The sequence below is a fragment of the Gavialis gangeticus genome, unplaced genomic scaffold (genome assembly GCF_001723915.1).
Source record: "Gavialis gangeticus isolate Ggan-Ray unplaced genomic scaffold, GavGan_comp1, whole genome shotgun sequence".
NCBI classification, from domain to species: Eukaryota; Metazoa; Chordata; order Crocodylia; family Gavialidae; genus Gavialis; species Gavialis gangeticus.
This window is the reverse complement of record NW_017729034.1, coordinates 30,048,182-30,072,802: the sequence shown is the minus strand read 5'-3', so window position 1 is coordinate 30,072,802 and position 24,621 is coordinate 30,048,182. Positions and strand designations below refer to the sequence as shown.

The window sequence follows — 24,621 nt, the reverse complement described above, 5'->3', positions numbered from 1 at the left end:
GTGGGGCTGCCATTGTGCAGTTTCACCCTTCTTTGATTCCTGTTCCACCCAAACTTTAAAACCAAGTGCCTGGGAGGGGCTTTATGAATATAGAGAAGGTATGAGTTACTTACGCAGTCAATTCAGAGTTTACAAATCCCTCTTGTGTGTGCCCTGATATGGAGGGGGAGTCTAAGCCTTTAGTATCATTGTAGATTGGGTAAAACCATGTACTCCATATACGATATGCAGCCTTTATGTCCTACAACAAGTGACTGAGGAGGCTTTCTTTCCTTTGTTGATAGAGGCATTCTTGGGATTGCTTCTCTGTGCTATGTGATGTTCAGTTTTGGAAGGAAATCCAAAATGGAGGGCAGGCCCTTTACTAGAAAAACAGCCCTCCCCCAAAACTGTGCTAGTTAGACACCACATATATTCTCCTTTGAGACTGATGGCAGGTGTAGGGGTGATGGGGGAAGGTAAGGGGAGAACAGCTTTATAAAAACTGGAAAAAATCCAGATGATCAAGCCTTTGTGTGGAGTGAGCTGACATAAAACAGTTTCCTATCCTGTTTGCTCCTTCTTGGTCACTGTGCTCTCATGTAGTGAGCTCTGAGTGGCCACCCAGTGCTGGGTGCAGGGTTGTCATCTGCCATCCTGTTTTCCCCTTGCCAAAAACAACATTGTACTACCTTGCAGCAGAGCTATGTAGGAGACCTGGGTTTGGCAGTGGTGTGTGTCTATTCATTGTATTAAGTCTCACTGTAGCAGTGAGCTTCATGGTTTCGAGACAAAGGCTACTCCAAAGGTCAGCTATCAGACACTCATGCTACCTGCCCTGGCGGGTGAGCATGAAGCAAGGAAAGCAGACGAACTGAGAAAAATCTGAATGGAGGTGAGTGTGCTGAATGGGAGAGTAAGCTTTGGCTGGTGGGAGGTCTCTGGGAACCTGACCTGGCTGCAGAGATGGAGAAAACGCAAAACCCTAAGCATGCAGGATGAAGGAACCCAGTGAGAATCTTCTTTGGGGTCCAAGTGCTAGGTAGGTCCTGCCTGCTGAGACTTTGCTTCCTTGATCCCCCTTCCCCACACACACAGATACTCATCTTTAGCACCAGTTCCTCAGTAAAAAGAAGCATTTCATTTCAATAGCTGCAGAGCAAAATAACAATGTATGAAAGACTAATCCGACTATGGGAGCTTTTCTCGGGGGGAGTTTGATTGCTGCAGGGTCTTCAAACGGGCTATCTCCTGGTTGGCCCTCAGGGTCTGGTTAATGAGGTACTCGCTCTCCTGTCCCACCTCTGCCAGGCGTAGATCAAATTCAGTCATGGTTTTGTTATCTGACATTCCTTCCAGCAGCTGCTTCCCACCATCCTAGAATCAGAAAGGAGATGGATGAGAAGTGTGGACCAGGAAAGGGGGAGACCTTCTACTAAGAGTCACTGCTATCTGTTCCCCATCATCAGACTAACTTTCACTGACATTCCCCTACTGCCTGCAGGTAGGGCAGAAAAGGGCATATGTGTTTCCCCTTCACATCTCCTGGGGAGGCTGTACATTACAGTGAATAAAACCTGGGGGAAAGGTCTGGATTAAGAGCCTACTTCTCACAAACTAAGACTTTCACCCAAGACTAAAATATCACTCGCAAGGGAACAGCAGGAAAGGACAGTAACCTTATGCAGTGCACAGTGAGATGATGTTTGCTAATGACTCCCTCTGGGTATCATGTCAGCGGTTTTCAGGCTCATGGGTCCTGAATAGCACAGACTGAGATGAAAATCTGAAGGAGCTGTTCTGGTGTGTCTTGTCACCCATTCACCTGCTCACAGTTGGGTAAAGACAAGTGCCAGCACAATAAAATGTACTGCTGGAATCCAGAAAATGTCATGAGTTCCATTCTGCTGGCTTTCTCCTCGGCGTACACCCACATTGTTGATGATTGTGTAGATGCCCCAGATAGCTTTACACTAGCTAGGCTGGGTGCCAGTAGCAGTCTAACCACAGCAGCATGAAGCTCAGCATAGGCTAATTTACCAAGCCCCTCGGGGGCAACCCTCTCTAAGTTCAGTATTGCCTTGGCTGGCCTGCTACTGGCACCTGAGCCAGCTGATATACAGACTCATTGCAGACAGCATGTCTTGGAAGACATATCTGGAGTGGTAGACTCTCCCATGCAGTGGAAATCCAATTCACTTAAGACACTCAAGCTATGAAGGAAAATGTTGCCAAGATCTCAGGTGTTCAGGTTTTGGAGTCAACTTGCTTCGGTGGGGTTACCTCCCTCTTCTGCTAACATCATCCCCAGGGAATGCAACTATCACACTTGTTTTTGACTGGTTATATCTCAAACAGTTCCAACCTGCACCCATCAGATACCACATACATTGCATGCAAATCCCAACTTTTGCTGTTTGGGGAGGCCTGCTGCCATTTAGGCCTCTTTCAAAACACGGCAGAAAGTAAGCAAAGAAGGGAAGGTCTCCTGTTGAAATGAACAGCAATGCAGATACACATCAGCAGAGTGACTCTGGCATGTCTCCAGTGGCTTGACCAGAGGCTTGGGGGTCAAAACTCTTGGACTGTATCCCCACATCTAGGAGCAGAGTTTTATTTCGTGGTTACAGCAGGGGACTGGGAACTAGGCCTCTGGCCTTTCATCTCCAGCTCTACTGCTGATTTTCTGGGGAAACTCAAGCGAGTCTCAGCCCCTCTCTGTGCCTCAGTTTCCTCATCTGTAAAATGGAGACAATATAACAAATCCTGGTCTCTAGGCACTCTGAAGCTTTATTCATGGATATCAGTAACATTGCCTTGATATGCTTAGATGGAAGGTATTAAACATTATGATTATTATTTAAAAGTATAAAAAACTCAGCAAAAAAGCCCTTTGGTCTTTGCTTTGCTATGCTCAAGCTCTTTCATGTTTATGTGATAATAAGAAATAGAACTAATGAGACACTTTCTATCCTCAAAGCTCTTTGAAAACACTGGCTAGTAACCAAATCTGACAATCCTGTGAAGCAGGCAGATAGGCACAGCAAATCTTGCTACCTCTGCATTATACCAAGAGGGACACAGAGGCACAGAGAACTTAAAAGTTACCTTTTTCAAACCTGGCTGCACATTAGGTTACTAAATCAACTAAACAGAAGAAATCTTATCTTCAGAGATGTGGGGCACTGGCAGCTTTGAGGGCATGTCTAAACTGTGGTGGCAGAGCTCAGCATCACCCAGGCCATAAACTCTAGCTGCATGTTCCCACTCCATGTGCATCAACTGCAGAAATGAGGTGGAGAGGATGCTCTGTGAGCACTGCTTGGACTGTGCTCCAGCGTTAAGTTTTTGCGGTGCTTGTGATGGCACCATGGGGCACTCCCAGGGTGTTTCCACTGCCTCAAGTCTGTCTGGGGCTGACATGTGGAGTGGGGGTGGATGATGGTGCTTAAGGCCATAGTAGGGAAACTGAGCGCCCTGCTGCTGCAACATAGACCTGCCCTTGTTAACACCAGTGGGATTTGCACATGCTCAATTTTCGGTTTGGAAAATCAGGGCCTTGAGACGTACCAGCCAAATGGTGAGTACCAGATTTGAAAATTCTGGCCCACAGGACTTGGAAAGTCTTGGAAAGACTCCGGTGGCAGTGCTGAGAGTTATGTGAGCTCAGTCAATTTTTTAAACCTGGTCTGTATCTGGCTCGCTGGGGGAGGTTGTGATGAGATTGAGACCTTCCTGCCTGTGCACTGCTGAGGGACAAGAGCTGCAAGGGGACAGGTGTCTCAGCCAGACTTTCATATGGAACTACCATGCCCATAGCACCTTCCTTTCTAATCTGGAAACCACTTCCCAGATTGTGTGCAGTAACCATGACACCCGTAGGAAGATGTCCTGAATTTTCTGGGGGGAAAACACCACCCCCGCAACATCTCTTCATGCCCAAAGCAGGAAATACAGGCTTAATGTGAGGGCCATGTAAAATGTATCACTGCAAGGAGTTTGAAACAAAGGAATCCCTGGTCTTTAGCGATGTTTGCTGTAATCTCTCTGCTGCTAGTAACTTGCAATAAACAAAGCAAAATCACCTTAGATGTGCATGACACAAGGATACATTCAGCTCCCTAGAGAAGGGTAGCAGTTCAGAGGCGGAAAGAGATCTGCATCTGCTTTATATAAAATTACCCAGACAGATGCACCAAGACGGCACTAGCTGCTGTGATTGCAGCAGACAGAAATTATTTCTTTTGCAGGTGTGGAAGCTACTTACCAGTCCTATGTGGTTGCATGAGAGGTTGATGCTAGTGAGAGCTGTGTTCTGAGCAAGGACTAGAGAGAAAAGTGTCGCTGTGGGCTCTGACAGCTCATTGCCTGCCAGATTGATAGATCTCAGAGAGGAATTGCTCAGCAAGGCGTGGCCTACGGCTTGCCCTCCCTCATCCTCAATGCAGTTGAGGCGCAAGTTCAAAGATATCAGTGTTGAATTCTTAGCGAGAGCATGAGCAATTGCCTGGGCACCTGGGGGCCGAATCTGGTTATTGCACAGGGTGAGAATTTCTAGTCTGCTGTGGTTCATCAGTTTGCCAATGGCTCTCGCTCCTCGGTCCCCAATCAGATTGTGAGAGAAGTCCAGCTCCACCAGGCATGGGTGGTCCAACAAGTTCCGAATCAGCAGCCGGGCCTTGTCATCATCCACTTTGCTGCGGGTCAGTTTGAAGACCTGTAGGAGGAAAAGAACACGACACTTTCTGGCACAGACCCCACTGACATTTTGCATGAGATTTTTACATGCACCCAAATGGATGAGATTCCCCACTTCTACCCTCCTTGGAGAGCACTTACTAAATTCACCTTAGCTTACAGTTTAATAGCCACTGTTTGAACTGTAGCCCAAACACAACAAGATACCATCGTTGTGGTACTAGTCTTTTTAAGGGGCTTTGTTTATCCCTCACTAAAGGAATTTTGCAGTCTTAAATTTTCCCCAAGATGGGACCTCTATGGCTATGGAAGAGATCATTTCATTTAACATACATAGGCAGAAGGCAGTTCCTAAAGTCTGCCAAGCCAGAGACAGAGCATGAGCAGTCAGGTAAGTTTGACTTTGCACTGTGTAATATACAATGGGCCAGAGTCTCTGAATCACTCTGAATCTCAGAATCATTGGGGAGTTGAGGATTCTGCTGTTACCCAGAAAGAAACACCCTCCATGCTCCCACACTTCCCCTTGATCCCTTCATATCTGTGCTGCTGGAGGCATTCTGCCTTGTTTATTATTTAATCAACATTTTTTACATTCATTTGCTTATAACCCCTCTTCCCCTCCACATCTTAAGGAAAAAATGCCTCCCTGTCCCCTTTACAATTATCCAAACAGGTGCAATAGGAGTGCTATCAATACCATTCCTCTCAGTGAATGCATGGTCACATTAGCTGAGTCCCTGGCCACACAACACCCTAGACAACCCACCCCGAAAGCAAGTAGCAGGAGACTTAAGTTTCACTTCAAACACTCCATTAGATTGGAATGGCAAAAAGGAAAGCCCTGAAGTCAGCTAACAGAGACAGTTGCTCGCGAGCTCAAGGAATCTTCATGTTGTGTCATTCCACTCAGCTCAGTCTGGCTCTGGTGTGACCCTGCAAATTTCTGTAGCTCAGTGGCTTATACTGGGAGTGTCTACACATGCAATTAGTTCGAAGCAATAAACTCTGGCATTTATTGCACTTGAATTTACTGCTCCTGGGCAGGCTGCTTGAACATGCACCCTGGATCACAGCACATTGAGGCAAGTAAGAGCAGCCCCAGCTGGCAGGGGGCCCAATGTGCTGCAGAGGGGCTGGCTGGGGCATGAGGGTGCTCCAGTGAAAAACTCTGCAGCAAGATAGCACTTGTATTTACAAGTACTACCCTGATGTGGAGTTAATTAGTTTCCTGTGGCCTAATAGGGCCACATGTGTATATGCAAGATGTTTACTGTGGAGCTAATTAATCTACTCCCCAGTAAATGACTCATGTAGACATATCCACTGGATCTTAATTTAGCCAATGATGTGGCATGAACTACATCTTAAATAGTTTTCTGGGTTTGTGATTTGGGCTAGGCCTCTACATATTGCAGTGATCTGCACTCTGTGAATACACTTGGGCATCAGATTTCAAACTTTGCCTAAGAGGGTTAAACTATTTGGCTTCTTGAATGAGGCATTTGGAAACTGCCCATAGATTGGCCAGACTAAGAGTGAGAAGCAAGCAACACTGGTCTTTTAGGCTTTTTCCTACAGTAGTTTTGGCCCTGTTTAAGCATACACCTTAAAATATGCATATGTGTGCATGACAGAGAAAAATCAGCTCGGACGGAGTATGTTACTTTCAAGCTTTGGCACTTCTTAAGACCCTTGGCCAGATTGGAACAGTCCTTAGAGGTGAAGTTAAAGAGTTTCCATTCAAAGTTCATGCCACAATCCTTCACTCCATAGGACAGATTCAGCTCTTCTAGATGAGGAAGGGCAACAATGAGCCCCCCTATGTCATAGTGGTGCATGGAGAGTTCATCATTCTCAACATCACTCCCAGAATCAGACAGGTCTTCCTCTTCCTTCTTCTCATCTAGCTTCACTGGAGGGAGGAACTGGTCAATCTCCAGCTTCCTGACATAGTCCTTGCAGAGAGGGATGACATCCAGGACCCGATCAGGGTCTGTTACATTAGGGACGAAGTACTTGAGGATGTTCTCCAGGTGGCGTTCAAAGAACATCCGCTTCCAGCTGCCCCCATAGCAGGAGACATCACAAACTGTCCAACGCTCAATGCAGCACCTCTTCCAGTAGCCTTCATCACTGATCAGGTTGGCTGTCACAGAGAGAGGAAGGCCTGTGGAGATCCTGTCCAGCACTCTCTTTTGGTGCTCAGGCAAGAGATGGTTCAAAATAGGTTTCTCTGTGGAGAATAAGGAAGAAAAGCAGATGACTCGCCAGAGTTAGTTAGAGTCAGAGAAAGGGTGTGTTCACATTACACTGTCTTATCCAATCCTAGAAATATCATGTTAATTTTTTAAGCCAGACCTATTAACATTAGTTCTTTACATTTGGCAAACAGTGATTTTATAAGATGCTTGGGAATGGCATCTGTTTATTTAGCTCCCCATCTGTGGCCCCCAACAGTAGTGAACCACACATATCCTGGGCCCTACATAGAAGTGGCTAGCAATTGTATTTTTATTGCTACATGTATCTATCATTGTCAATTCTGCTCTTAGTTACAGAAGTTTAAATCCCAAGTAACACCACAGAGTTACTCTAGTCTTACATAGCAAGATTTAGCCTGTTTTATGAATTTTCTTTGCTCGGATTATAATCATTATCAGGGAGTAGATATTTGAACCTGCATAAGTGCTCTTCGTAAATTTTTTGGCTTTGCACCTGGGTTCTTAAGACTGTGGTATTGATAGTTTCCCACTTCCTGTCCAATGAGCCCCTCTTCAATTCCATCTCCTATTTGTGAGCTCCCTCAACTCTTTTGCCTGAACTACTCTCCCATGTCTCAGCTTGGCTCTTTTACCCTGGAAGGTCTACCCGGCTGGGAGTGCCTCTGAAATGCCATGTATGTTTTCAGTGCTATGTACATGGTTTGTATTTAATCACTGTCATCCTAATAGATTGATGAAGACTGGAGAGACCTGTCTGTACAAGGAACTGTAATTGAGAAGAAAAGCTGCGTGACACTTACCCATTGTCTCTCTTCTTGGCATTTCCCTTACAAAGGTGTTCCGCATAAGAAGACCATAGAGCATTTCCCTAGAAACTTTTCCTTTATGTCCCCTGCACTCTCCTTCCAAACTCCAGACCATTAGCACTGCAATGACCTTCTCTTAGGATAAGCCTCCATTGCAGCATGTGTTGGCAAATCCATGTTTGCTTTAATTTAGCTTGCTCAGGCAATAACAGCAATGAAGATGGGGCTGCACAGATTTCACAGGGGACCAGCTGCTCATTTAAATACTGAAGACCCCTGGCAGGCTCAGATGTTCTGTGCTGAAGCCCATGCTACTGCAACTTCACTGCTGCTACTGGCACCCATGCTAATGAAAACTAGGGCAGGCATGCCTACCTCCCTGTGCTGCTATCCTGCTTCCTGACTTCAGTCTTGATGACCACAGGAAGGGATCTCCTTCCCCACCTGCTCCCACTGAATTGCCATGCCCAGGCAGTTTGGGAGTTAGCTGTTTCTTCTCAGTTAGTGTACTCTGGGGGAAAATTCCCCGCCCAAAGAGGCCGCCATTCTTGGCTTGTCACACGACAACCAATCCTTGTGGAAACAGGAGCTATGTCGCAGGATTCTAGCCCTCTCTCACAACCTGTGTGCACTACATGTGTTCTTGGACTGGAAGCAGGGAGCACTCCCAGCTTTGGGTGCAGCATGTAGCATAGTGGCACCCCTATTCTGAAGGTGAATGTAATTTAAGTCAGCAATGCTTGGTCCTGCCTGGCTCAGGAGCCACATAAGCTGTCAGTGCTGACCAAAAAAGCCACAACAATTGGTATCCCCTTGGTGAGTTACGGCAAAAGAAAAAGACTGCCTTTGAATCTAGTAATACTTCCTGCTTGGTATGTCTATAACAGTATAAGAACTGTATGCACGCCTACTGCAAAAGCCAGAACACACTTGTTTTCAGCCACATCTGTTAAGAGCAGTGTTCTCTTACCAGCAACATTTACACAGGAACATTTTTTGTACTGTGTATTTAGGTGATGCTGCATAACAGAAACAGTCACTTAGGAGCAACACAGCATCAAGGCACTGACAGGTTGCTATTAATAGGAGCCAACTGTAATTGTACCATGATTGAAAGGGATAAGCGTCCCCCTTGTTGCATTATTCATGATTATTGGAAAGACGTGTCCAATGTACACAGCAAAAAAGAACCCCAAACCTTTTGATAACAGCTTCTGTGAAAAATCACAAAGAGGTAAGTCACAAAGCCACTTGAGGCTCAAGAGCCATGATGTGAATATAACTGATTTGAGTAATAAAATGAGAAGAGAGGCATGAACTCACAGGTCCTGGTAAAAACTGATGTGGTGAGCACAAGCAGCGCATGGAGAGAAATTCATATGACAGGCTAAGATCTGGGCAGAGTCACATTCTATATGGGAGGTCCCAGTGGAACAGATTCACCCCTTGTGAATCTCCATAAAAATCAAGAGTTACAAGAAGGATGAACCTAATTCAAGCATGTGCCTAGCAGTAACATGTGGACAGTTCACTGAAAAAATCAGCTCAGTGTTCAGTAGCTGTCAAAAAGGCAAATAAAATGTTAGGGATTGTTAAGAAGAGAATTGTAAACAAAAATGAAACTATAATTTTGCCCATTTATAAATCCATGGTGCATCCAAACACTGAATACTGTGCCCAGTTCTGGTCCCCACATCTCAAAAAGAATATCAAAGAACCAGAGAAGGTAGAGAGAAGGACAACAAGAATGATTAGTGGTATGGAGGGGCTTTCATACAAGAGTGGATCCCAACCTTAGGGCACGACCCAAATCAGGGTTGCAGGGGATCCGCCCCTCACTCTGCTCCTTCTGCCTATGGGGCTCTCCCAGCACACAGTCTGCATGGTTCTTGCCGCTGCTGCCCCCACAATTCTGGCCCAGTCCGGGCACTGCCAGGCATAAGTGAGTCGGGGGCGGGGGTTGCAACCTGGATTTAAGGTAGCAGCCAAAAAAGGTTGGGAGCCACTGGTCTAAAGATTCTGGGCCTATTCAGTTTAGAAAAGAGATGTGTGAGGGGGGACATGATAAGTGTTTACAAAATATTAAATCCATAATGGTTTGGATAGAGCTGATCCTGCCTCAGGCAGGAGATTGGACTAGATCAGCGTTTTTCAATCCGTGTCTTGTGACCCAAAAGTGGGTTGCAAGAATATATGAAAGGGTCATGAACAAACTTTAAAAATAGATTCTCCTGTAAGGGAGAAAAACATGGGGAACCATGGGTTTTCCCTCGTAGTTTGGCAGAGTTCCAGCCTGCAAGGGGCTGCTTGAGGCCCCCCATGCCCCATCAACCCCCACAGAGGTTGGGAGTGATGGGCACCAGCAGGGCAGGGGGCTGTTTTCTACTTAAACTATTTACTGGGTCAGGACTGGCCATCAATGTTTACAAATGGGTCCTGGTACAAAAAAGGTGGAGAACCACTGGATTAGATGACCTCTAGGGGCATCTATATACATGCTCCGGGGTAGAAGAGGGGGGCTTTAGTTAGAGTGACTCTCAGAGCTGCTTTAATTAAAGCATCTGCAGCGTCACATGTATTCAGCGTCCCATGCTTTAAAATGGCAGCAGAGGTGCTTTAACTAAAGCTTGTTCAACACTAGCAGACTTGAAGCCGACTCAATTAATAGAGTCTCCTCTGACGTGCTAATAAACGTATGCCCAGATGTACTAGATTTAATATGCATTAACTAAAGCATGTTAATGCAAGTGTAGATGTGCCCTGGAGATCCCTTTCAGGCTGACTTCCCTATGACTCCTGACTCCCAGTTCTCTCCACTAATCATTAGTTCTGTAAACACCAACCCTCCCTTTCCAGGGGCAAATTTTACAGCTTCCTTCTTCCATCCTCAGCACCCAGTGTTCATAGCCTGCATGCCCCCATGTGTAAGAAGCCAGCTTGTAAATGGTGAAGAGAAAGTAAATAGGAATTTATTATTTACTGTCTCTCACAATACAAGAACTAGGGGTCACAAAATGAAACTAGTGGATACATCTATACATGCTATTAATGCACCCAAATAAACTGTGGCACAGTTTGCACTGGAGCTTATTGCTCCTGGGCACAACATTTACATGTGCGCCTGGGACCTCAGCACATTGAGCTGGAGCAGCGCAGTCCCAACAGGCAGGGGACATGGTGGGTCAGCCTGCCAGCCTGGAGCTGATCTGCCCCTGCTCAATGTGCTGCAGAGGGGCTGGCTGGGGCACAAGGATGCTTCAGTGCAGGGCTAGCCCTCACAAGCCTACTGCAGGTTCAAGTGTATGACAAGGCTGTCAGCAGGCCTGTTGCAGCTGGCTTACTTTCAAAGTTGATGATGATGTGCTGAAGGCAGAGCTCAGTGAGGTGTGGTACGATGGCTAGGGACCACTCTGGATCCTCAGCAATGATCCGTCGCATGTGGCGGATGTTGGCTGCAGGGTTCACCACAGATGTTCGCACTGGGGGGGGCATCACACTGGTATCTCCAAGGACCGGCTCCTGCATCTTCACTTGGGAGAATGAGGCTATCCCTTTTGATGAAGTAGAGGCACAGTCTGCTTCTGGCTGGCAATTGCCAGCCACATTTACAGTTGGCATTCTTAGAAGAAAGACAGTTGTAGAAAGGGCCAGCAGTCAAACCATCTTCCTATTGCTAATTAAAACAAATAGAAACATTGTGACAAGATATTTGCAAGCCATCACTCTGCTTGCTTTGCTTATATGAAATACGCCTTTCCCCTACTCTTTGTCTGTCTTAATTGTAAACTCTTCTGTGAAGCAACAGTCTGGTGTTCTTATTTATATGGTACCTGACACTATAAAGCCCCTTGGTACTAGTGTAATGAATGTAACGGATAAAGATAATAGTATGGTACTGCTAGAAAGAAGTCTCAATCCCTTACAAGTGAAAACTCATGGGAACTGTATTCACTTCTAGGTACAATCGTTTCTCTGCCTTTCCTTTTGGCTTCTACCAGTGGATCTCATTGCTCTTCACAAGCATTCGTGAACTGTGCCTCCACAGTTCAGACCCTCACAAAAATTACATATAAGAATCAGAAGACAGCAGCATACAGGACTCTGGACTCGTAGGGTATTATGTCTCATGTTGACCATAGTTTTACTAAGAGTTTGTTTTATGGATTTGTATGGGATGGCTTGAATAGGGATGATCCTGCCTCAGGCAGGGGGTTGAAGTAGATGACCTCTGTTCCAGCCCTACATCTCAAAGACTCCCGATTCTCAGTTCTCTCTACTATCCATTAGTTCTGTAAGCACCAATCCTTCCTACCCATGGGCAAATCTTCCAGCTTTCTTCTCCCAACCTCTGCACTCCCTGTTCTTGGCCTGCATATACCCATGTGTAGGACACCAGCTTGTAAAGCACGTGGCTGAAACTCTCAGTGAGAGACTTGAGTGAGGACAGCAAAGGATGGACTAAAAAGGAAGGGGCTTCATTTCTGCAACACAGATGCTGGGATCTGCATTTCATGATTCAGCATGTCCAATGACAGTAATCTATACTAGTGAGCCTTTCCCTGAGCACCCCATGTTATTTCACCTGCTCAGGGGTTAAGAGGAAGATGAAGTACCTTCATGACTGGGACTAACCGCTGTCCCTGCAACAGCTGGAGCTAGGAAGGCTGTAGCTTAGAAATGGAAAAGGCTCAGAACTGCCTTTTATTTGAAGGGACTTCAAGAGAAGAGTTTGCACAAGTACAGAAGAGAAGCAAGGGAAAGATGCTTTCTAATGAGAGGTCAGGCAGGGAGTGCTAAAGAAGGAATAAAATATTGCCGTAGCTCCTTTCCATCGGATCCCTGCTTGGCCCCAGATAAATAAGTGAGTCTGGCTTCCCCCACTAGGCCGCACCAACAGGGCAACTAAAAATGTTAAGAGGCCATCAAGTGGTATGCTGAAAGGGGAGAGACAATTAGAGAGAGAGCTTGAGTATAAATAAGGCACCAGGCGGAAAAGAATGAATGACATTCAAAGATAAAACCGAGGAAGTACAACTTGTGATGTCATCAAGAAGTGGTGCCATGGGCAAAGGTGACATTGCTGACAGACATATTTAGACCAGTGTGGCTAGAGTGCACATGCCGTGTAGTCAGGTGCACTGGAGATGGAGGTCCCTATCTTTATTTGCACTTCAGGACTTGTTTTAGCATGGAGCTCGTGCTTATGCCAGAAATGAGCACTGGAGTTGGATGAGATGTCCCTCCAAAAAGCCCTCCAACAACATCCTGCGAAGGAGCCTATAGACACATAGGATCCCAGGCCATGCTGTCCCGCCCGCACATTTGTCTGGAACAGTGCTTTGATCCCACACAATTCTACCAGAACAGAGGGAGAAGCAGATGCTGCTACCCAGATCAAGCTCATTATTTCTTTTCCCCCTACACGAGATTACTCCATTTTCCTTTACACAAGCAATATGTGCTGGCTCAGTCAACATAAACTCCTGTTTCTTTGAAACCTTTATTGTAGACAGTTGGCTTTGATAGAAAGCCCTTCCAAAACTGTCTGAGGAAGTAACTGTTAAACAGCCAGCATAAAGGAAGAGAGGAGATCTATGAAATATCAAAAAATAGAGTCAAACAAAAATTACTCATGTCAGACTGCAAAGAATGCGTCAGCAAAGGCATCTTCAAATGTATTCATACCAAATGTTAAAGGAAAGTAATCAGTTAATAATGATAGTAGGGAACAGGAGATGAAAGATAAAGCCATGGCAGGTGGCTCTTGTCCTTTGGTCTTGAGAGAGGACAAAGGGCTGCTTAAGATATGGATTGTATCTCCTGATATATCTGTGTGAGAACATCAGTGGAAATGGTAGTGAAAAGATGAGGAGGAGGAGGAGGACTGCACACCCAGGAAGAATCACAGAATGACAGGGTTGGGAAGAGACCCCAAGGGCCATCTAGTCCAGTGCCTCCTACCCAGCTGCAGGATGAGCTGTTCCTGTGCTATCCCAGGTAAATACCCATTCGCCTCTTCCTGGAAACCTCCAATGAAGGAGATTCCACATGTATTTCAGACAACTTATTTCATGCCCTACTGTTCTGACAGTAATTCAGTGAAACTGTGGGAGTGGGGTGGGGTGACTACACCAAACAGGGGCTGGAAGAAATAGGGGGATGCAGTCTGAAGAGTCAGAAACAAAGTATGAGAAAGGGAGCAGAAGGGTTTCTTCAAATAGCACAAAACACACAGGGAATTGCCAGGGCTGTCCAGACAGCTATCACCAATTGTGAGGGAAAGAGAAAGGATGGTATATAGCTCACTGCTGGTGAATAGGTCTACTGCCATCATGGATTTACATTAGCTAAAGGTAAGGCTTTAGGGACTGAAGAACTTGGGGAAGAAGGAAAAGAGTCAAAGAGTGACCAGATGGCCTTGAGATCATGTTAAAGAGGACAGGCTCCCTGCCCAGTGCTTCCTTCCTTTCTAAAGGTGCTGATGTTTCTCTACCACCCATGCTAGGCCCAGCTCACTATGCCTGTTGCCAGCATTCCTGACCTTCCTGGAGGCATCCCAGGAAGGCTGACAATTTGGGATCACAAGTCATCATGGATGGCCTAAGATTATCCCATGATTGTGCTCCAGAACAGAATCTGAATGACAGTTTCCTGACTGCACAGTAACTTAGTTGACAATTTTCTTTTTTTAAAAGAGACTTAAGAAAACCAAGCTGCATCCTGTGGACCACGGGAGCAGAGCTGCCTGCAGATACCGGTGCAATGCTCCCTTTTATCTGAATAGTGAAGTCAACCAGGTGATCCATGGTCTGGCTGGGATCAGGAGAAGAGTTTATAATTAATAGCATAACTAACTAAAGAGTTTATAGTTAACTATCTAACTCTGACCTAGCCACAACCTCTTTCCATTCTAGACAGATCCCACATGTGATGCTGCAGAGCATTAGCCACTGGCATGGACCCCTGGGACAGCTGTTAAGGATGCACACTGTGGCTGGCTCTATACAAAACATGTTTCTCTGTTTCCAGTTCCCTACTGCTCCAACTTAGCATTCAGTGTGAACATGGATATAGGAGAAGTGAGGGTGTTAGGGTGTGATAACTATTCTACAAGGTGCCTGAATCAACTCAGCGATCAAGGGCTCAAGGTGTTGCAAAGTGTTGCCTCTGACACTGACTCACTGATCACACTGAATCAATTACCACTACTTTTGGCACAGTAATCACACATTGCTCCTGTTGTTCAAAGATTCTGAATGTCTCCAGACCAGAGCAAATCCCACGTTGAAATGGCTGCTGAAGGTTCATTATACCCCACCTAAATTTGGTTTAAGAACGTTAGACAGAAAATCATTGCTGATACGGCAGATTCTAGGAGTTGAATGTGTGTAGCTTACCATATATGTAAACTTCAATGTTGTAACTGGCTGTCTTATTAACAAGCCAGAAATAGTAAATAAAAGTAATGCATTCTCCTTTTTACCTACTCTATGCTAACATCACTGAGAGTTCAAAGGCTCTATTAAATAATATATAAAGAAGTGGGACATTCAGTGATTTCCCAATCTCATTTATGCACAAACTAACACATTTTGCCTTTCAACACAGAATTACTAAAAAAAGGTATATTTCTGTTGTCTGCAAGAAATAATTTCAACATTCCCTCCAAGTGATTCTAGTTAAACCTGCTGCTTAATACTCTAGTTCTGTGGTGCCCAAACTTTTTGGGCAAGCAGATACTGTCAACCCCCAAATCTTCAGGAACCACTATTCTTCCTTATCATCAAACTCCTACCTAAAAGTGGGCTTTGGAGCAGTGAGATTCATGGGCTACACTTTAGGAACCACTGTTCTAGTTCTTCAGGTCCAGAGTAAATAAGGTATGCTCAAACATATAGTTCACCTGCTTCTGGTTTTTTATCCAAAGCCCATCTAGGTCAATGGAAAGAATCCTACTGAAGTCTGCGGGCTTTGAATTGGACCCCTGGTGGTGATAACTTAATCCAAGAAACAGAATTAAGCAAAAGTCCCTGTCTACAGTAAAGCTTGTATATTTAAAATATATTTGAAAAATAGTGTTTCAAAACTAATGTTTAGCCTAACAGAGTTTGTATCCCCATCTGGGCTCTGTCTACCTAGAATTTCAGGAAGTTCTCCTAGCATTGTACTAGATGGGTGGAAACACTGGCTGAACTGCAGGTCTTATTACTAACATGCTATATTTGTGTCTGCCCTCAGCTTGGTTAGATACAATGGCTAAAGGTCCTGATCGCTGTCAAGCATTCTTATCACGGGTAAGAACTCTTATCAATTGGATTCTTAGCAATTCTGACACCCATTTTTACTGATGCTACACTTGCATTAGGAAGTCTGTTGTAGAATCTTAAGGAGAAAACCTACAAGAGTGGTTCTTGGGTAAAGAAAAAAAATACTCACCGGTCAAGGAAACTGTGCTAACTACAGCCAGATCGGAAATACAGATGATAGGTCCAAAAAATGGGTCAAACTAGGCCTGCCAACTGTTCATGAATGTGTATGTTGCTGTCAACAGTATAACTTAAACTGTGCCAGGGACAATATGACCTCCTGGAACTTCTTTTACTTAAGGTGCTGTGATTCACTGTCAGCATATGGGACACTGCTAGTACGGGTCACTGCTGTAATGTTATTTCATAAACACAAAAGTAGCTAAGGAATGACCACCAACCAACACTTGCCAATCAGCACTGCATGGTTACAGTTCAATAGATTTTGCATCCATATCTGGGCTAAGGCCACCTAATGGGCCAGCAACTGTGGGAAGGAGACATTCAACATCGGCCTATACAGCAACATGGAGAGAAATAAGAAAAAGGCTACTTCCAAGCCTCATCAAAGTCCTGAATGAGGAGTGGCTTTCTCCTCTCTGATATCTAGAAACATGGGGAGGGGAGATGGAGTTTGGTCACCATTCAGTAATTACTAAATTAAATGATATTTCATCCTTCTCTAGCTCCTTCCATCTAAAGATCTCAATGCACTCACCAAATAATAACTCATTATAAGGTAAGCAAAATATCTTTGTCTTCCAGTCAGGAAAAGTGAGGTCCTAGAGGGAAAGGACCCACAGGAAATCTATCATGATGCTGTGAACAGACCATAGATCTAAATCCCAAGGCTGTACTTGAACAGCCAGAACATGCTTCCTTCATCTCCTCACTAATTGCCTTCTGGTGTTCTTTTCTAGACTGTGAATGTCAGGATACTTAAAGGTGAAAGGCTCTTGATTTAATCTCAAACCCTCATACTTTGTGTTTCTCACGCAAAACCCCCATTAACACTACCAGCACCTGAAGCAGACCAATACTGTTTTGGAAGTTAGCAGTGTACTCAGCCTAATAAAATAAAAAAATAAAAAACCCAAAAAACCCCAAAACAAAACAAAGTAAGGCCCTGGCCTTAAATTTTGACAAGTAAACAAGGCAGAACTGATGTTCCAATCTAAAAGTATTCTGTCCATTTGGATACAACAGGAACTCACCAAGTGGTGTTGGTCAGTAGCATGGATGTCATTATCTGTGTTAATAACCTGAAGTCAGGTAGAAGGCCAGGTAGATTTTCACCTTATAGACTAACCAAAGTAGATAGATAGATAGATCTATCTAGATAGACTTGTGATCTCTATATATCACTACTTTAGTTAGTCTCTAAGGTGAAACTCTACCCTGCTACCTGCTGGTCATCACATGAGGCCAATCCCTTACCACGCAAAGCAAGCGAAAAAGCAGGCAAATATAACTTTACAAAACCGAGCCTAAAGCATCATAGAATGAGCTTCTCTCACAATTTCTGAGGACCACTGTTTAAGAGTAATGAATCTAAGGTAATGTGATGCAGCATGTTAGTATACTGCCCATAGCATCATCTGAAAAAGCAATGAAATCATGGTAATAGAGACCTCACAACAGTACAGCCTCTGCTAGTTAAATACTTGCTGGAAGCTGGGAGGAGAGCACCAGGTCCTCCTTGCTTAACCAGGCGAATCTGGTGAGGTTATTTTCCAACCAGTTGACAACGCGCACAAGAGTCCCCATCCAGAGGCTTTTACTAGCCCAAACCCCCAAGTTTCCCAATGTGAAAATAACCAGTGCAGAACCAGTGCAGAGCAGAGGGGCCTCTGGAGGAGAGAAGGGAAGGCATTTCTGTAAAGTGGGTGAGAGGGAAAATGGGGGAGCAGGAGGGGTTTGAGCCCCGAGCTCCCCAGATCCACCCAGACTGGCTGCCTGGACCTCTAGCACCTGCTGCGTCCCTCGCTCTAGGTCCCGGGCAGCAAATAGGAGCTGCAAATCCCTGCCCTAGAAAGCCTTGGGGCTGCTCCACAGCCAGAGCTGATGGCTATGGGTGCTGCCGGCTCACCCCTTCAGTCCCCGGGGGGAGGCCGTGTCTCTTGCCTGGCTCCAGAGCCCCCTTCAGACGGGTGTCTGCGAGGAGGGGGGCAGAGACGGAAGCACCCCTCCCCTGCACCCTGCGCCTCTCCCGCCAGGCACCTCAGGGCGTGGGAAGCGCGGCAGGGCCAGGGCCAGGACCGCAGCCGGCCGGGTGCTTTGGGACGGGGAGAGCACAGCCGGGAAAGCACGGGGGTCCCGGCCGCAGCCCCGTGGGCAGCCCCGCACCGCCCCATCCAGAGTCACTCCGGAGCCGCCCCGCTCACCCAGTGCCTCCTGTCCGGCCCGGCCGCGGTTGCCGGGCAACAGCTGGTTGCCGGGGCGGGGCGGGACCGCCCCTTCCCGCGGGGCAGCGCTAGCACGCGGGCAGGCCCGGACCTCGTACCAGCACCGTCACTGCTTAGATACCAAGGCAGGGAGCAGTAAGCAGAGCAGCAGATCTGGAGGGGAGGGGAGGGGAGGGGAGGGGAGGGGGAAGAAGCAGAAAGCGGAGCAACCATGCAGGCAGGAAGCAGAGGGGACAGGCTGAGCACAGGGCAAGGAGCAGAGCAGGCAGGAACAGGGTGGCCATCGTAGAGGACGGTCTGGTTGTCCTCTGTTGATACGAAACCGGACACCTTCATGTCCTCTCTTTTTCTCTTGAGGAGAGAGAGCTCTTCTTGAAGAGGAGCTCCTTGGTCTGATGGGTAGCGGGGTTGGCCAGCAGCAGCAGCATAGGAATTTTTCTCTTGAAGAGAAAAATAGAGGACATAAAGCCATCTGGTTTCATAACAATACAGGACAGAGTAGCAGAAAACCGGAATGTCCTCTGTGACGGCCACCCTAGGCAGGAAGTGCAGGGGCAAGAAGCAGAAAGCAGAGCAAGAGATCAGAAAAGGAGCAGAAAGCAGAGCAAAAGATCAGGTCGGGAACATAGGGCAAGGAGCAGGAAGCAGAGCAGCAGATCAAGTAGGGAGTGCAGGGAAAGATGCAAAAAGCAGAGCAAGAGGTTGGGCGGGGAGCAGAAGCAGAGCAGCAGATTCAGGGAAGGGCAGGTGGGGAAGGAAGCAGAAAATAGAGCAACCAGTTAGGCAGGGAGGGTGGGGTGGGGAGAAGGCAGAGCATCAGATAGGGCAGAAAGCAGAGCAACATTAGGCAGGGAGCACAAGAAAGAAGAAGAAGAAAGCAGAGCCAGAAATCAGGAAGGAAGCACAGGGCAGGGAGCAGGAAGCTGAGCAGCAGATAGGTTCCTGGGGAAGCAGTGGAAGGCTTCAGCCTGCAGTATTTGTGGTAGGCCTGTGCCCCGTCTCATTTTATTCACAGAAGAGGCAGGTATTGAAGTCAGTAAAGCCTACCAGATGCATGCTCGTGCAGATGGCTCCGTGTAGGAGCCACCTAGTTAGGTCCGCAGTGGTTTGTGGGATTAGGGTGGAATGTAGGCTGGTCTATGGGGAGTCCTTGCCCTTGCCTTTGCCAAAGGTGTCCCGCCATTTTGGGGATGTGAGGGTGAGATGGTGAATGGTTTGGAGCAGGGGTTCCCAACATTTATGTGCCCAAGGGGACATTCAAATTTAAAAGAAAAAGCAGCGGGCACCAATACAAATATTAAAGTTTAGAATTTAGATCAATCTGATCATCGCATGCATTACTTAACATTACATTAGATCTGGAACTTCAAAATGCAACTTCCCTTTACTTTGGGGTTTTTTTGTGTTTTTTTTTTTAAGTTTTATCCATGGCGCCCTGGCCACCACATTGGAAACTGCTGGTTTGGAGCATGAGGGTGTGAAGTTGGTTGTGGTGGTCTGCAGAAGCAGACTGGTTTTATATCCCCCAGCCTGCTAAGGTGAGGTGGTGTGAATTTCCTGAAACTGGTTTGTTCTAAAAACCTCACACTTTCTGCAAGTTGCTTTTAAATGATGTGAGGAAAACAACAACTTAATAATCATATTATTTTTTGCTTCTCCTCACTCTGCTGCTAATGTTTAGAGGAGACTTTGGAGCAGGTCCAAGAGCACTGCTAAGCATCCTTGGGTTTCCTTCTTCATCCTTCTCTGCTCCCTGCTCAATTTTGGTGCTGCTGTTGTTAGTGATAAAAACCTGCTTGCAGAACATTGGGAAAAGGCTGAACCCTCAACACCACTGAAACTTCCCTAGCATGTTGTGTGCTATCATATTCAAAGAAAACAACCAGGCAAATGTTACTTTCACCTCTGTCCCTGTAGACCCTGAAATTTCAGATGGAAATGTGGCTTTTTCAAATTGATGTTCTTTTTCAATGCTGGTGTGCACAGAGCAAAACAATACATATACCAGGCTAGTAGATAGGTGATCTGCAGGAGGAAGCTTCATCATGTTGCGAACTCTTCTGATTATGTTGTAAATCCCAAGATAGTGCCAGCTACTTTCATTGTTGAAAAAAAGGGGGTTGTCCATCATGGTTGTGGAGGTTAGATTTGAGATGTGACCTTGACAGCCCAGGAAATCAGAAGGTTAAAAAAAAAGACCTTAAAAAGAATCTCAAATTGCATGATTTTTAGCTAATCTCATGATTTTTTGTTATCTCATGATTTTTTTTAAAGGCCTGACTTTTGGGTTTTGAATGCTTGGGCTGGCAATACTGCAATAGCAATTTACTCAGGCTTTATCTATGGTAATGCTTACACACAATGAGTAATCCCTTACACTACACACAGTTCCAGTGAAACTAATGGGACTGCTTCAGAGGCAAGCTTCTGTTCAGCAGGAGTGTGCCTTATTTTGACACCCTTAAAGTACTTTACAGAAATTGGTCTGAAGCCTACAGATTCTGGAACACACTTTCTGGGCTAGGAGGAACTCGGGCGACGAGGATGAGGGCAGCAGAGAAGTCTGGTAAGTACTTTCATTGACACTGAGCTCGGTGGAGTTGTTCCTGATTCACACCAGCGCTAACTGAAGTCAATGGTGCTAGTGTAAGTAAGGGCTGTGGAACAGGGCTTATTAACAAAGTAATCCTCACAAAATCACCATGCATAAAGCCTATTCTTGTGTGATACTGATCATTCATTGATTCATCCATTCAATGATCATTCATTACCAGTCATGGGGATAGATGTCATAGCAAGAGGGATCAGTAGATGTCACAAGGCATTGCCCACCAGAGCAGAGCAGTTGGAAGATGCAGGTCACATTTGGGGCTCAATCTCTTTGACAGTTTACCCTTTAAGCAAAAAGGCAGCATAAGTAACAGTCCATAAAAAGGAGCCAGTGCATACAATCTACTTTCTCTGATTTGGAACCAGGAAGGACTGATTTTTTCAGAAGGAGCATGAGAGGGAAATAAAACATAATTTCTCCACCCTCTCTTTTTTCTACAGATGGTTGGCAGGGGACTCCCCAAGCTACCTTCTACCATAGCATAGGGTCACCAGATAGGAAAGATGGAAAAGCCCTGAGATAGATATAGCTTTGCCATAGCAGCAAGCCAAGTGTCTGTCTACTGCCATTTGGAGGATTTTGATTCTTTGAACAAAAGTCAAAATATCTGGAGGATATAAAACCTAGTAGGAGAAGGGGATTATTTGAGGGATTGAGAAATATCTCAAACTGTAATGGGATGAAATTGGGGAAAGGGGCACTTAAAATGTGTTTTGGGGAAAATGTTTCTTCCATGATGCCTCCCAAATGGTTGAGTAGTCTCTTGGGATGTGTCAAACTACACAGGTAATATGCTGTAGGCAGAGCTCCACGTATCATGAAATTATGCAACTCTATGCTCTTTTTGACCCGGCTGCATAGTTGTGCTGTAATGTCCATGCTTTCATTTAAACAATTGGCTTCTAGCCCCTCTGATTGCCAAAATCCTACAGATTATGACACACCACTACATTGTTTACATTAGTGTCCCTACATTTACACAGCACATAAAACAGTGTCTTTGAGCAAGGGATGCACTGGCTCATTTAGCTCAGATAGGTGTTAACTCTGGAACCCAACAACAGTAAATTACATGCCAGTGTTGATTAGATACTAGTTGTTCTTGAAGAAACATCCCACTAATGCATGTTCTTAATACTGTGAGTGGCAGTGGTGGACACTGACCCAAACCCAGCCTCATTAATGCAGAGCAAAAACCTGCTTCGCTGTGAATGGGGTAGAGAGAAAAAGTGATTCATCCCCTTCCCAGCACCAAGACCCTCAGTCTTATCCTCTTCATAGGTTAAAAAGGAAAGCAGTTCTCCATCTGACTGCTAAGTCCTCCCTCTTCCCTAGCCCTCCAGCATCTATGATTCATTGTCAGTGCAAATCTCTGGGCATACTGGCATTTGGGGGTGGCATACAATCAGTTGAACTTAATTGATATGAAATCTTATTTCCAACTAATACTTCCGGATCTACAATAACATGGATCCAGTGTCTTGTTCAGGTGATGGGGCCATGACTATAAGGAAACAATTGCAACACAGCTCTTGAGACTGGAGCTAGGAAGAGGGGAGTAGTAGATTAGGCTTCTCCATCTTTAATTTCTTAGCATTACTCCAAATGTGTTTGTATGCACCAAATAATTTCTTGCTGCAAGGAAGTGGTTGTGATAAGGGCAGAACAAAGAATAGAAGGGTAAAGGGGAGACAGTGCTGTGAAGCTCTGAGAAGGGAACACATCTAGTTTACCCAAATGAGGCTTGAGCACACAGTTGCTTATGCCTAATACTGATGCAGTACTAATAGTTCAGGCTGCTTTAGCAAGCCACAAACCTCTGCTCTGGCCCTGCAATGCAGTGTGCATGCAAACACCCTGCTGTTACTAAATGTTGAGCAACATCCTGAGAAAGGGGATGGACAGACAAAACAGTTACATTGATGGGATTGGTATTACACTGGTGTAAACCAGGAACAGACAGACAATGGAAACCCCTACAGCTGGGTAACTTTGCTTTACGATGAATAACCCCTGAAAGAATCAGGGGTAAAAATCTTCAAGGGCAAGTTATACAGTGTTCTAGGTTTTATCTGTCTGCATCCATCATAGGATAGACTTATCTGCTTCCCCACCACCTAGTGGCAAGGCGTAGCAAAAACTGTCAATCTCTTCCTGGTCCTGGTATGATTTATAGCAGTATAGAGCAGTGTTTTTCAACCCATGGGTCATGACCCAAAAGTGGGTCTCAAGAATATATGAAAGGATTGCAAACAAACTTTAAAAATGGATTTTCCTTTAAAGGAGAAAAACATGAGAAACTGGCTTTTCCCTTGGAGGCTGGCAAAGCTCCAGCCTGCGAGGGGCTGCTTGGGGCCCACCATGTGCCACCCCCCACTAGCCCACACACTGGGATGCTGGGGCCTGAGGGTGGGGGGTAGTGGGTCAGGAGTGAGGGACACTGGGTCAGGACTGGCTGAATGGGTTGTGATGCAAAAAAGGTTGAGAACCACTAGTTTAGAGTACAGGAGTGGATGTTTATCTGTTGATGCCTCAAGTACCAATCTGAGTGGAGGCTGCTGTCCAGTGCAGGTTCTGTGTTTTTGCCTGGCCCATGGCATTAGTTTTGTTTAGTGGAGCCTCCTAGGTCCTCTCACATTTCCCCTCACTACTGCTGTCTCAGATTTTCTGCTGGCGCCATGGCATGGCTGTCTGTCCAGCTCTGGACCACGTGTGACACTGTCCTGTAGGGTTGTGGCTGAGATGGTAGAGGCTGTGGTGACCGTGGCCCCATATGGTGACAATGGGTAAATACCATCTTTGCTTCACTGCTTAGTGATGACTAAAATGTAGCCTTAGCACCAAATTGATGGACTCCCTCCCTCCACCCATCTGGTGGCCTCTCACTTCAGGGAAAACACAAAGCTCTTCAGCTGCATGTTTTTCTAGCTGAGGCACTTGAACAACAAGCAGTTCCTGCTCATCAAGGAAGATGCAAGTGCAAGCAAATAACAGGGCTGGATGCCATGGGAGTCTTGAAAAGATGCCAAAGCAGCCCTTGTTATTGAAGACATTTTGCACTGCAGGGTTAATGAGTTGGGAGAACCCACCATTAACACAGGAGAATCCTCGTCCCTTGTGGCGCAGAGCACAGGAGTAGCTGGAATTCACTTAGCCAGAGCAGGGAATTCCTAGATTAGATTTCCCTGTGACTGTCAGGCATTAATCAGCAACAAATTAGGACAAAGAAATGCACTGGCAGAGAAGGTAACTCAGGGTGTGTGTGTGTGTGCGTGCGTGCATACGTGTGTGCACACGCGCGCCCATCCGTCCATCCCCTCTCTAGGATGCTATGCTCAGCTGCTAGGGTATCCCACCAACACAGTTCTCATCTTTGCTGAATTGATTTCTTGGTTTCTCCCCCATGGGGCTGGCACTAGCAAAATGATTTATCTGGGCACAGTGTACCATTTGTGCTAGTGACAGACTGTACCCGTTGGAACTGCACTTGTGCTTTGGGTGTTTATTTTTGATAGGGGACCAATTGTAGGAAGATTTGGTGCAAACTTCCTCCCATCCAGCACTGCCAAGGTACCTCTATTCTGCCCTTGA

At 45.9% G+C, this 24,621-nt stretch overlaps 1 protein-coding gene across 1 annotated transcript; it reads right to left on the bottom strand.

Annotated features, from left to right (window-relative positions):
• Positions 1 to 1,101: 1,101 nt before the first annotated feature.
• On the bottom strand, positions 1,102 to 18,445 carry TCTE1 (t-complex-associated-testis-expressed 1). The gene is made up of 5 exons (XM_019527571.1): positions 18,399 to 18,445; positions 11,050 to 11,381; positions 6,345 to 6,913; positions 4,247 to 4,696; positions 1,102 to 1,356 (listed from the first exon to the last, which is right to left on the bottom strand). The coding sequence occupies exons 2-5, from the start codon at positions 11,324 to 11,326 to the stop codon at positions 1,171 to 1,173; spliced, it is 1,482 nt and encodes a 493-aa protein (XP_019383116.1). The 5' UTR covers positions 11,327 to 11,381; positions 18,399 to 18,445; the 3' UTR covers positions 1,102 to 1,170.
• Between the last annotated feature and the right edge of the window lie 6,176 nt (positions 18,446 to 24,621).

Coding starts and splice junctions, on each gene's coding strand:
- TCTE1 (XM_019527571.1), bottom strand. CDS start 11,326: ATGCCAACTGTAAATGTGGCTGGCAATTGCCAGCCAGAAGCAGACTGT. Junction 6,914..11,049: donor CATCATCATCAACTTTGAAA/GTAAGCCAGCTG, acceptor TATTCTCCACAG/AGAAACCTATTTTGAACCAT. Junction 4,697..6,344: donor AGAAGTGCCAAAGCTTGAAA/GTAACATACTCC, acceptor TTCCTCCTACAG/GTCTTCAAACTGACCCGCAG.